Here is a 14,544-nt window from a genome sequence, read left to right as displayed (position 1 = left end):
TTTTATTTTAAAAGAAAGCGTATTATTTAATTAATTGTAAATTTATATATCTTTTTACATAAAAAAATGCCAAAGAAACATAAAATAAATAATATTTTTATTTTCTTTTTTTTTCGAAAATAATTTTATCTTATTTAGATTTATTATTTTATATAAAAATAAATACAATTTTTCCTCATTTTTAATATTCAGAAATAATTTAATTTAAATATTTTTTAATATTGAATTTATCATCTTCATTAATATGTAAATCATTCAAATTTTACAAAAAATCTTTAGCAAACTAGATTAAGATCAAATTTTATTGTTTCTAAATTAAAATATCTACTAAATGATTCCAAATCTCTTTGATATCTTCATATTTTTAGACAAAAGAACATGCTTATTACAGTTTTTCATATCCTTAATTAAATTAATCGGTTTATATAAAAGCAATAGATTAACAAATGATGAGTTCACTAATTTCATTATTTTTTTAGGAAAACAGATTTAATCCAAATTAAATAACTAAATTAACATTTTCCAAAAAAACATTATATTTTTCACAAACAAAATAAATAAAACATTCTTATTTAAGAATTCTAAAATGGAATTATTAATGTTCTAATATATTTTAAATGCTGAAATTTTTACATTGATGAATAAATTACAAAGCTTCCCTATATTTACCTAAATTCATATAAACTTCTACAAGTTCTTCTTTAGCCAAAACAATATAAAATTAATTCAAGAAAAATTTCTCTTCTTTTTCCAAATTTCTTACCTAATCTAAACATTGATTCATTGTTTCTAAAGATTAATCATATAATTCCATTCCTCTATAACATTTACTAATCTAAATACATAAATATACGTATTAGTCAGTATATTCGAAACCTTACATTAGCTTTTGAGATGCTTAAAGTTTTTCTAAACTTTTCTCATATTGCGTTTTTTATAAATAAATATTACCTTGTTTTATCAAACTATTTGCGTATTAAAATTATTACTTGAATTTATTTTTTAACCAAAAATTTTCAGATTTTCTAATGTATTCTGATGTCTTTTCTTAGTTATCTTCGTGGAGATAGACCCCAGCTAAAGAGTCGTATATATTGCATAATCTTTATTATAATAAACCTTTTTCTTGATCTAGAAGTATGTGATTATTAAACAATATATCTTCTATTTATATTTAAGCTTTTTCTAAGTAAATTTTTCCTTATTCAATTTTTAAAAAGACATTTAAATATAATTCACCTATCATATGATTTATAGTTGCTTTTAATTCTTATGAATATAAATTTTTTTCATGTTATAAAATATCATTCGCTTATTTTACAAAAAGTAAGGAATTTTCATAATCATTTTCTGTAATTTAAAAAAGTGAAGATTTTAAAATTAAGGTTTTTGCTTTTGAAATGTTAGATGATTTGTCGTTTTATAAAATGTATTCTATTAATTATTTACATTCAGTGTATTTTTACATTTAATAATAAATATTGGCTTTTGTATATAAGTCTTTTTCATAATTTTCATATTCAAAGTTGTTTTAATTTTTTTCTGCTTTTAAATTTATTAAAGTGTTTATTTGGGATAGACTTGATTTAGGATTTTCGATATTTTTAAGATTTAATTGAAGCTCGTTTATTTATTATTCGATATTGGCTTAAGTAAATTTATATTTTGGATTTTTGATGAAGTTTATAGATATTTATTGAATTAATTTTCTCATTTAATTTTTTAAAATATATTTTTAAATATTAATAATTTTATTTATTTATAATATAATAATAATTATATAGTTGAAAAATATCTATATAAACTTTTATATATTTAAATAATATTTATATTATTTTATATTTTTTTTTATTTAAATCATCATTTTTAATTATAATCAATAATTTTTTAATTGAAAGGGTTTAATGGTGATTTTTCCCACTTTAACAAAAAAAAATATAAATAATAAATTAATAAAAATACTTCTTTTTTTAACATTTCAATATGTTTAGATCTTTTAAATGAAGGATATTCAGCTTTCAATTCAGGTAATCTTCTTTCTAGAAAACTTTCATAAGCCTAAAAATTATTTATTAAAAAAATATAAAAAAAAAACTAAATATAATTATATCCTTACAGCTTTGACTTTTTTTTCAGGATGTTTAACTCCTTAATTAGAATCTAAAGCGTCAATCGCATCATCTAATCCGGTTGCATCAATAACTTTGTGATAATTTTGCATATCTTGTAATAATTATTCCCTTTTTAAATGATTTGGATTTTTTTTTAAATCTCTTAAATCATCATCTGATTCATCATATTAATTATTTTATTAATTTTCAGTGTCTTCTTTTTTTCTTCCTTTTGTACTTCTTAATTGTCTTATTATTATTCTTTTTTTTGCTTTTAGTGTTCTTTTTCCCTTTCTTTTTTATTTGTTTTTATTCATCTAAATCAATACCCATTTTTTTCGCTAAAGTTTTTTTAATGCTTCTTCTTCTCTTTTTTTATTTCGGCTTTTGTCAATTTTTATTCAGTATCTTTATTTTAACCTTATTACAAAAAAAATGATAATATTATTATTAATTTAATTAATACGATTATCTTTTATAGAATTGATTTCTTCTTCATATAATCTTTTCTTTTCTTCTTTTTTGCGCAATTCTTCAGCTTTTTTATCTTCTTTTTCATTCTTTTTTAATTTAATATTTTTAATATTTCTATATTTATAATTGTATATTTACTAGTCTAGCTTATTTCTTTAACAAATTTTTATCAGTTTCAACCCACTTTTAACTTTCTTTTTATTCTTCTTCTTCTTTCTTTTTTTGTTACTTTTATTGTTTTTCTCTTTCACGAGCTTCTAGTGCTCTTTTAATTTTATGTATATTAAATTTTATTGATTTTTTTTTACTTTGGATTTGTTGAAATCTTTTTACTCATTTTTCTAATTATAATAAATAATTTTTTTTTTTATTTCTATTTTCTTATAATATTTTTTATTAATATAATAAAATTTATGAATAAATTCAAAATAATATATATTTATATATTAAATTAACAAAATAGTAACAAATATTAAAATAAAGAAACTATATTAAAATTATTATAAAATTAACAATAAAATAAAAAAAAAATATATTCTTTTAAATAAAAATATATAAAAATAAATTATAAAATTATATATAGAAGAAAAAAAAATTAAAAGAATATGTATAAATAATATAATATATAAATATATAAATTATATAAATATATAAATATATAAATATTAAATATATAATTATATTTATATTTATATTTATTTTCTTTATTATATATATAATTTTTTTTTATATAAATTGCAGATTTTCTGTTATTTAATAATAATATTTATTATATATTTTTTTTTTTTTATATTTTTATAGCATTAATAAATACATACATACATACTAATAATTTATTATAATAATAAATATATATAAAATATATATTTTATATTAAAAATTTTTTTATTAAGCAATTTTTAATAATTTAATATTTAAGTTTTTTTTATTCATTATATATAAATTTAATAACAGCCTTGGTAATTTAAATTTTTCTTAAATTTTAAAATTTAACAATTATATAATAACTTAATTAATAAAATAATAATAATTTTGTTTAAATTTATAATTTTCAAATTTTACTTTATAATTGGATTAATTACATTTAAATTAAGACTTTAAAATATTTCTAAAATAAATATATTCCAATTATATACAAAAATAAAGATAATTAGTATTTATAATTTCTTTTGTTACGACTAGAATAAAAAATAAAATAACATATATTTATGTTTTTTATATTTCAAATTATAAACAAAATTTCTTTTAGTAAATAATTATTTAGTTAATTTTCAATATAAAAGCTTGAACTATAAAATTAAATATTTAATGGGAAAAATAACTAAACAATAAAAATATTTTATATTTTTTCAAATAAATTTATAAAAAAAATCAATATATTTTAATAAAATAATGATAATTATTAATTTATATTCACATAATATAAAATTATATTATTTTTTATATATTATAGATTAATTTTTTTATTAATACTTTTTATTAAAAATAAGAAAGAAAGAAAGAAAGAAATAAATAAGAAAAATGATTTAGTATAGTCAAATAAATGTACCAATATATTAATAAGCTTTGTTTAATACTATAACCTATATTCCTTTTTTAATATTTTTAGTAATAATTAGAAAAATAATTAATAAAGAATCTCTAGTATTATAGTTAAAATAATTAAATAATCAAATTTTAAATTAAATAATGTAAAAAAGTTTAAAAAAATTAATTGTTAAGATATATTTTTCATTATTCAATGCTTTGTTATCTTTAATTTGCTTGATTTAATAAATATTATATACTAATTTTCAAGTTTTAGCTATATTATTTTACACATTTTAAAGTATAGAAAATAGTTATTTATTTTTTATGTTTTTATTATTTTTTAAAAATAAAATTAGCTATTTTTTGGCTTTTATCAATTTAATGTTTGTATATAGAATATAATAAATAAGGAATAAATAGTAAAAGTCTTCTTTTAATATATTTTTTGCAATTGTTTTCAAATATAATTTTTTCGCTTGAAAAAAATATAAAAGTATCAAATTTAATTTAATTATAGGCATTACTATTTCATTAATATACAATATAATATAAAGAAATAATTTCGTGATTTTAAATTAAAAAATAATAAATTAATATTTATTTTCACAAAAAAAGGATTTAAAAACCTCAACTTTTTAAACTATTAATGAACCATTTTTATCCGATATTAATATTTTTAATGAAAAAAACGATAAAAAAGTAAATTAAATAATATCATCTGTAGAAATAATATTTTGGAATTTAATCATAATAGTTTTTAAGAATAAAAATTGAAAGATGGAGAAATCATAGAAAGTGCAAATGAAATCGAAAATTAGGAATAGATATAAAGTTTCCCTATTAAAGTTGAAAATTAGTAAGTATGTGATATTTATATTGATGGATACTAAATTAAAGTAAACTAAATCTTTTATGTTATTTGTTATTATAAAGGGGATGTTTTATAAAAACTTTAAGAACTCATGACGAATTTAAAGAGTTGTTTAAATTATTTTAATTTTAATATTAAAATCTTCCTTTATTACCAGAGAGAATAAAAGAAAAATAAAAATTAACTAAATAAATTATTAAAGAAAAAGTTTCTAAATATTCCCAATTTTTAAATAAGTCAATACTTTATGCAATCAAAATAAATATTTCAACGAATTTTTGCTCCCAAATAAAAAATTGCTTTATTTTAGAACTAGAAATCAATCTAATGATAGTAACAAAATTACTATTTTTAAACCAAAAGTTGAGTTTAAAACAAGAAATGATTTATAAAAAAGCTGTTCTATGTAAGAAAACTATACATAATAATCATAAGTAAAAGTTCTTATTGAACATACTAAAGAGATTAATAATATTATTGTAACTTTATTTTTATATTGGTTTATTTATTTTCTATTATTATTAGTTTTATGTTGTTTAAGTTTAGTAATGAGAATTTAAATGTTCTTAAAAAATAAAAATGATTAATTAATTCAAACAACTTGATAGTGATTTGAGAAAATGCGATTTTAGAGATGTTGAAATACCTAAATTACCTAATAAGCCTAAAGATAATTAAAATATTATAAAGTTTAGATAAGAATCACTCCAAATTTATTTATAATAATTATGTTAAATTAATTAAGTTTTCGAAAATATAGTTTTAAAAGAATTTTTGTTTTGAGAAAAAATCTATAAATAATAAAATTTATTTTATAATTATTTTAAAAGAAAATAATTCTATAAATAAAATTAAATATTTTTAATAAAAGCATTTTGAAAAAATTAGTATTTTTTTAAAAAAAAATATAAAACATTAAATTTAAAAAAAATATTATAGAAAGATATTAATAAATACAATAAAATAAATATTTTTAAACAAATAACTTCATTTACAAATTTTTATATAAAAATTAATGCTTATTAAATATTTAATATCCTTTTTATCTAAAAAAATAACTTATGTAAAAATATTCTTATATTATTTTTTAAGTTATTATAGTTTTTTATTGCACTACTTATTTTTAAAGTTATTAATTTTATTTATAAAAAATTAATTTGAATTTAAAAACACGACATAGTTATAAATTATATATATAATTTTTAAGTATTTTTCTTAATTTTTGAAAAGTTACTTTAAAATAAATATAGATTCTATACATCTTAATATATTAAATTAAAATTTTGTAAATAAATTATAAATATTAATACGAGTATAAATAAATAGTAAATTATAATTATTTTCTTATATATATATTTAAATATACTAAGTTTTTTTATATATCATCTATAAATGTATTATTTAATATTTAATTTGATCGAAAAATAAATATGTTTATTAATTAACTCAATTTTTATTTTATGCCTATTTTAAATTATTTAATTTTTTATATCCAATTTTTCAAATTAAATTAAAGAAAATACGAAGAAAGGATATAAAAAAAATTGTTTAAAAATAATATAGTTATATAAATTAATATATATAAAAAATGCAAAACCGTGAATACGATTATTTATTCAAATTTGTAATAATAGGAAATTCTAATGTAGGAAAATCATCTATATTAATGAGATTTTCAGATGATTAATTTAACGAGTCATACTTGACAACAATAGGGGTAGATTTCCGTTTTAAAACTTTAAATATAGATTAGAAGTTAATAAAGCTTTAAATATGGGATACTGCAGGTTAAGAAAGATTCAGGACAATAACAAATGCATATTATAAAGGAGCTGACGTAATTGTATTAGTTTATGATATTTCTAATAATGAGTCTTTCTAGGATATAGAAAAGTTTTGGCTTAAGGAAGTTGAAAATTATGCTGAAAAAGATGTTGAGTTGATTCTATTAGGTAATAAATGCGATTTAGATGCTTAAAGGACTATAGACACTATTTAAGTATAGGAATATGCGGAAAAAAAAGGAATGGAATTTTATGAGACTTCCGCAAAAACAAATGAGAGTATAGAAAAAGCCTTTGTTAACATCGGAAAGAAATTAATAGCTAAAAAAATTGCAATAATGGAGGCCAAAAAAGCAAAGAAAAGGGCTTAAAGAAATAAAAAAAATGGTGTTGATAATAGTATATGTACTGATGTTGATAATTAGGCTATTTAAGAAAAAGAAAATGAAAAAGATGATAGTCAAAGCAATTATTAAAATAAGGTTCATTTAAGTTAAAAAAATAATAATGATGATTAAAATGCAAAGAAAAAATATAATTTTAATATGGAGAATTGCTATTGTATATGATGGATTTTTTTATTATTATTTAAATGAGAAAATATATATTAAATTATATTTAAATTTTATAATTAAAACTTTGGGATTTTTTATTTAAAGTAAAAAAAAAAATCAATTTTTTATTTTTTTTATTAAAGGGTTTATTTTTTTCAAAATGTCATTATTTTAATGAAAAAAAGTATTTATATATAAATATAAGTAAAAAATTGAAAAAAAGATCTATAATTATTTTTGAATATTCATATATATATATATATATATTATATTTATTTTAAAACTAATTTTTAATTTATATATATATATTTTAATTTTTTACTAAGAATATGGAAAAAGTATTATTTATATAATACCATCATTCTTCTTCTTTTTTTAATAATTCATTTTTAATTTAAAATTATTATTAAGCAGGAATATTTTATATTTTCTAATTATTATTAATTATTAATAATGAAAAATAATATAATATACCTCAATTATATCGGGAGGTAAATTTATATTTGGTTCGACAGCATCAACTCCATTTATTTTTTGTTATATTATTAATTTCTTATATATATATATTTTTTTTTAATTTTTTAATTTTTTTTTTTCATATATATTTATACCACTAGTTTCTCTCTTTCTGTTTTATTTCCTCCATTATGTTTTATTTTTATATGTAAATTCAAAGAAATTTCGCTTCCATATAGTTTGTTGCAATTATTATAAGGACACTAAAATTAAATATAAATAAAATAAAAAATTAATTGAAATAAAATATAAAATAGATATATATAAAAAATAGCAAATGCTATTATTTGATATATTTTATTTTAATAAAAATAAAAATAAAAATAAAAACTTTAAATTATTTTTAAATTTCATTTGCACATCTTCTGTTTTTTTTTTTCATACTTTACATATTACTTGAAATAATTCTAGATTAATCTAATTCATTTGAAATACCTTCATTTAATTATTCCATAAGTTCCTTAGGAAATTTGTCTTGTTTTTTTTAATTTTTATAAATAATTTTTTACTTCTAGCTTTTCTGCTTTTTGCTTTATTTGCTATATTTCGTTTTAATAATCATTTAATTATGCAATTATTATTTAATTTGTTTAGTAAACTTTTTAATATTCTTAGTAATATTTTAAGTTCTAATCTTAATCTACATATTATTATTTAAATAACTTTAATTATATTTATATTATTTTTTTTAATTATATAAGTTTTTTTTTTTTTTTTTTTCTGGCTGGAAAGATTTAAGATTAGTTTACCTTTAAGATCACATTCTTTTAGTTATTTATCGAAATCTTTAACAATAATTATATTATTTTTAATTTTTTTCTCTTATACATCTTTATTTGGTGATGATTATTTCATTTTTTTTTTATTTATAATAATTTATTATAATTTAATATATAATTTTATTTGTAAATTCTATTATTACCCATAAAAAAAAAAAATAGTAAAAATTTAAAACTGAATGAATATATATATATATATATATATATATATATATATATATATATATATCTATATATTTGAGATTTTTAAAAAAATAGTTTTAATGTAATTTTTTTATTTGTATTATTATTATTTTTTTAAATTATAAATGAATATTTTAATATTAACATTTTATTTTATTCATTTCACAAAAAAATTGTACACGAATTTTTTTTAGATTAAAATAAAAATTTAATATTCTTTCAAAATTATTTGTAAAAAATTAAAAATTAAAACTAAAAAAATAAAAAATATATAAATTATTTTTTTATACTTAATATTTTTTTATCAAAGAAAACTTATTTAAATTTATTTGATATAATATATAAATATAAATTATATATTAAAATAGTAATTTTGATTAAATTTTATAAATGATAAAAATTAGATAATATATTCTTTTTCTTTAATTACATATAATAAATTTATATATTAAATAAGTGAATTTTGAATTAATAGTTCTTAAATGTACAATTTTTCCTATTTATATTTTTTATAATTATAATTATTTATATTTTATTTTATAAGCAATTTAAGAGTAAGGATATATATTGATTATATAACATAAAAGGTTATATTAAGACTAAAATTTATTTTTAAGAATGTAATATAATATAAAATAAAGAATTAATAAAATAAATTAATTTGAATACTTTTTAGAAAAAAAAAAGATACTCTTTTATGTGTATATATATAGACTATCTAATCGAAATCAGAAAATAAACAATTTTTTATAAAATATAGAAATATACATAAATTTAATAATTATATAATACATTGAATTCTATTTTTTTTTCCTTGACCCAAATCTTACTAAATTTTCTTTTATTTTTCCCCGATTTCGTGTTTGGAAATAGTATATCCAAAATGACTTAAAGGTTTCAGAAAATTATAACAAATGTAAAAATATTGATTTAACAAATACATTTATAATAAATACAATTATGTTATTTATATAAAAGATAGTATTATTATTATTTTTTTGCAATTTTTTTTTTATATATTTTAATAGTATATAAGGGTAAATTGATATTTTTACTTATTTTTATTAATGCTAGGTTTAATTTTAACTTACTTTTGCAAGTAAATTAATATAATATAATTAATATAACATAATAATTAAGATGCAACATAAGCATTTACTTTATATGAATTAACAATATGCTTATTATGGATAAAGTTAATCGAAATATTAGTTTAATTAACAAGATTATATATTAAATAAATAAAATAAATAATCTTTACTACAAATTTATATAAAATGGTTAAAACTAAATAATATGTTAACTTGTTAATTTTATATAAATAATTATATTGAAAAAAAAATAAAAAAAATAAGCATTATTAATTTAAAACATTTTTTATAATTATATTAATTATAAATTTTAAATATGGTAAAAAATAATTAAATATAAGAAGATAATGAAAATTTGAAAAAATATATATTAAATGATTTATTCATTTAATTATTCTTGAGAACATATTTTTTATTTCTTCGACATCTTTTTTTATTTTTCAAAAGCTCTAAATGGGTTAAAAAGCAAATAATTAATTTAAATTTTAAAGTTAAAAAAATTGCTAATGGATATAAATATAAATATAAATATAAAAATAAATAAATATAAATATAACTATAAATATAAATATAAATATAAATATAATACAATTTTTATATTAAAAATAAAATAGTAGTAAGTATAGACGATAATAATTGTCTTAATTTTAGTTCTAAAAATTTAATCAAATATAGATATTCTTATGTTTTATTTGAGAGAATGCTACATAGGAAATATAGTAATTGTTTTTTATAATGCAAATATACACTTTAAGATGTAAATAATATCTTTGCTTTAAAATTCTATAAATTTTAGAATACTATAGTGAAATATAAATTTTATTTTTATTTACTTTAAGAATATTATTTGTGTTAAAATATATAAAAACTGAAAATTGTTAATTAAATAAGTATACTTTATTTTTTTTTTCAAACCTGATATTTATAATATATAAATAAAAATAAAAGTTTAATATTAAACAGGTTAAATACATAATCAATATAAAAGTATAATTATTTTTGTTTTCAAGCATTTCTCAAAAGATTTAAAATTTCTTCATTTGAATAAAATATAGAGAGAACTATTACTAAAGCATTATAAAAAGACAGAAAAAAATAAATATATATAAATAATTATTTATCTGAAAAATATTAATAAGATAATTCTTCCAATAATTAATTTAATAATTTGTGATAAAAACGCGTTTAATTTTCGAAATAAGTAAGTAAAATAGAAAGTAATAGTTTATTATTTGATTGATTGTCTATAAATGAGTGAAAAATACGATTTTAAAATACACTAAGTTTGTTTAGATAATATAAAGGGGATTTTAAAGGAATATAAACTATTTTATAAGTCTTAAAATATTTAAAAATTGATAATGAAATAAAAAAGTCATTTATATAATTTAACAAAAACATACAAGTTGATTTTGAATTAAATAATAAATGTTTCAATACTACCATGTTTAGTTTAAATACAAAGTTAAATAAAATATTAATTTTAAGGAGAAAAGACTTTTCAGGTAGATTATTTATGACGATATTAAGCTTTTTTTAAAAGCAGATCAGAGAGAAAATATAAAAGAAATTTTTAGTTTTAAGGAAAGAGTATATAATTATATAGGAAAATTTATATACTAAAATAATAAAATGCTAATTTAATTGTTATTGTGTTTTACTTTCATTAGGAAAATAAGTTTATTTTAAAAAGATTATACTATAAAAACTAATAAAGACAAAGAACTTTATATTGCTTTTTATAAGTTATTACTAATAAATTTTACGGAAATTCAGATTTTAATTTTTTATATGATTATTTATTTCTTTGATTTATTTATGAAAAAAATTCAATTTGCTTATGTTTTTTTTATATACAAATTTTATTAATATAAAACATGAAGTGTATTTAAATTTTATTATGTGTTTAAATTTTATAGTCATTATATATTATAGCTTAATTAATTTTGTAGTTCTTAATTAAAAATAGAATCATAAATCCACTATTATATTAAATATTATATAAAAATTATTACTTATATATATTAAAATATTTAAAAATAATTAATTACATCAATCAATATGCAGTTAAAAATATCAAAATCAATATTTTCTAGTTTAGTTTTTTCTTAAAAAATAACCAATTATGAGTTTTTATAATTTTCACATATTTCCCCATTAAAGAATTTTATTATTCTTTAAGTTATTTGTTTAAAGTTCAAGAATTAATTTCTACTTTTATTATTTTTATCATCATATATTGAAAAACTTAATCCTTTAAATAAATCTATATATAAAAATATATTCATAAATAAAGAACATTACTAAAATACTTATATATACTTTTATTAAGCTAAATATTATGTTAATATTATTTTTCATAAGGTAATATACTTTGTTATTTAATAGAATCTATAACCCAATTAATATTAAGAATTTATTTATCTTTTTTTTTTATAAATTTAGATTTTCATTTTAAAATATAGTAATTGTTTTTAAGTATTTTATTTTTTCTCTATTATTTAAAAATACAATCAACAACAACAAAAAGAAGCGAGAAAAAATGAATAATGATTAATCGCTTTTTTTTATTGTTCATTGAGCTTTTAAAGAAATTAGTGAAAAAATAAACAACATCAAATCAATTAATATATATATATTACTGTTTATTAAATAATATAGAAATTTTTGTTTTTAATTCCATTTTAAAAACTAGAATTAAATATTTTATCCTATTATTAATATATCTTCATAATTGTAATTTTCTTTTGAACTTATAGTCAAATCTGAATTACTTATTTTTATGCTTTTTTTTATTAATTTATATATTTTTAAAAAATATACTTTTAGTTTGAATTTTATTTAGTTTTTTATTATAATTTTTTTAAATTTTCCTTCTCTTTCTCTTTTAAATTTATATATTCTATTTATATGTCTTTGCTATTTTCTTTTTTTTAAAATTAAAATAATAATAAAATACTTAAAAAATTAATATACTTTTATTTTAGTTATGTTTATTTGTATGTATATTTTTAATTGCTAAATTTTAATAAAATATAATTTTTTAATTATTATTTTAAATCAAAAAAGAGTCTTCATTTTAATTATTAAATTACTAAAATTAAAAATTATTATCTATGTAATTTATATGTTATTTAACAAATTATTAATCAATTAATTATTATTTTTTTTATATAAATTAATTTTAATGACATTCTTTAATTATTTTTATATAAAATTCTTCTATTTCTTCCATTGTTTTAATTTATTAATTTTTTTATTTATTTTCTAATTCCTTAAAATTTTCACTTGTTTACCATTATATAACATAAGGATTTTAATCATTTTATTTACTAATACTATTTTTCTTAATATTAAAATATTTATTTTTTAGAAACATTAAAAATTTTACTTTTTCAAATTTACTATAAATTTTTGTAATTTTCATATCATTTATTCTTTATTATTAAGTTAAAAAAGCCTCATATTCGTTTTTAATTTCTAAAAACTTTAACTAGGCAAAGCATTATTATAACCAATATATATTAGCAACTTTTATATTATTTTAAATTGCTTTTTCATAATTTTTGATTTTTCCGTCTAAAAAAAAAAAATTTGCTTATTTTTAATGAATAATAATAATAAAATATTATACCTTTCCATATAACAACATCAATATTTTATGAAAATTTATACTTAATAGTGGCTCCTAATTTCAAAAGAACATTATAAAATGAGTTAGATATATTTTAACCATCATCAGTTTTAACATCAACTAAAATACACTTATTTGTTTTATAAAAATATATAATATTAAATTATAAATTTTTTTTATTTAAAATATTATTTTAATTAATAATTTATATATTTTCTATTAAAATAGATTAAAAAAAAAATATACATATAAAAAATTAAAAAAAAATAATAAAATATAAATATATAAAAATATTTAAAAAAATATATATATATATTTTTATATATTTATATATATATATATATATATATATATATATATATATATATATATACTCTTAAACATAATTATATTACCTTGTCTTTAAAAGGCATTTTATCACTATCTTTTTTTAAACTTTATATTTAAGAATTTTAAACTTATAAGTTTTTTTTAACTTTTTTTTATTAAACTGGTTTAATTTTAGTTTTTTTATCTTGGATATTTTCATATTATTAAAAAAAGAAATGCTTTTTTTCCATTGAAGAATCAGGTGTTAAAATTAAATGAATTTTACTATTTGATTTTTATGACTAATTTGAATTATCATATTATTTTAAATCCCATATATTATTATTCTTATTCTTTATAATATATTTTTAACTTTTTTAACTTTTTGGAGTTGAAAATGTAATTGCTTGTTTTTAATTAAATATATAAGCATATTTTTATTTATAATAGTTAGTGTCATTAGAGTTTTATGATTTGCATGAAGCTTTTAAATCTTTTTTTGTACTTTTAAATGAGGATTCTCTATGTTTTATTGTTTCTATTTATATATTATTCCTTTATTTGATATTGTCTTCACTTTTTTCTAATACAGATTTTTGATATTTATTTATAATATCATCTAAGCTACAATTTTGGTTTTTTTTATTGATTTAGCTGTATGGAAGTTTGCACTTTGTTGATGCGTTATTTATATATGTTTTTGTATTT

At 15.0% G+C, this 14,544-nt stretch overlaps 3 protein-coding genes across 3 annotated transcripts, besides 11 other annotated features; 1 reads left to right on the top strand and 2 right to left on the bottom strand. All coding sequences in view use genetic code 6, as the record gives it.

The window, feature by feature from the left end:
- Positions 1–1,844: 1,844 nt before the first annotated feature.
- Positions 1,845–1,890: a microsatellite.
- Positions 1,846–1,893: a microsatellite.
- IMG5_188740 (hypothetical protein) lies at positions 1,861–2,301 on the bottom strand (the record flags this gene model as incomplete). Its single annotated transcript, XM_004027100.1, has 3 exons — positions 2,117–2,301; positions 1,963–2,058; positions 1,861–1,920 (listed from the first exon to the last, which is right to left on the bottom strand). The coding sequence occupies exons 1-3, from the start codon at positions 2,219–2,221 to the stop codon at positions 1,861–1,863; spliced, it is 261 nt and encodes an 86-aa protein (XP_004027149.1). The 5' UTR covers positions 2,222–2,301.
- Positions 2,302–2,577: 276 nt separating this feature from the next.
- On the bottom strand, positions 2,578–2,922 carry IMG5_188730 (hypothetical protein; the record flags this gene model as incomplete). The annotated part of the gene is made up of 3 exons (XM_004027099.1): positions 2,578–2,671; positions 2,724–2,850; positions 2,894–2,922. Coding segments are annotated over 3 exons (250 nt in total), but the record flags the coding sequence as incomplete, so codon positions are not given.
- Positions 2,923–3,193: 271 nt separating this feature from the next.
- Positions 3,194–3,268: a microsatellite.
- Positions 3,269–6,574: 3,306 nt separating this feature from the next.
- Positions 6,575–7,339, top strand: IMG5_188720 (Ras family protein, putative; the record flags this gene model as incomplete). Its single annotated transcript, XM_004027098.1, has 1 exon — positions 6,575–7,339. The coding sequence occupies one exon, from the start codon at positions 6,575–6,577 to the stop codon at positions 7,337–7,339; it is 765 nt and encodes a 254-aa protein (XP_004027147.1).
- Positions 7,340–8,044: 705 nt separating this feature from the next.
- Positions 8,045–8,109: a microsatellite.
- Positions 8,110–8,144: 35 nt separating this feature from the next.
- Positions 8,145–8,170: a microsatellite.
- Positions 8,171–8,802: 632 nt separating this feature from the next.
- Positions 8,803–8,856: a microsatellite.
- Positions 8,857–9,904: 1,048 nt separating this feature from the next.
- Positions 9,905–9,935: a microsatellite.
- Positions 9,936–10,403: 468 nt separating this feature from the next.
- Positions 10,404–10,470: a microsatellite.
- Positions 10,404–10,479: a microsatellite.
- Positions 10,480–13,749: 3,270 nt separating this feature from the next.
- Positions 13,750–13,842: a microsatellite.
- Positions 13,830–13,900: a microsatellite.
- Between the last annotated feature and the right edge of the window lie 644 nt (positions 13,901–14,544).

This window comes from Ichthyophthirius multifiliis (genome assembly GCF_000220395.1).
Source record: "Ichthyophthirius multifiliis unplaced genomic scaffold scaff_1120509251358, whole genome shotgun sequence".
NCBI classification, from domain to species: Eukaryota; Ciliophora; class Oligohymenophorea; order Hymenostomatida; genus Ichthyophthirius; species Ichthyophthirius multifiliis.
Note: the sequence above shows the minus strand (reverse complement) of the source record. Positions and strands in the feature narration are given on the sequence as shown.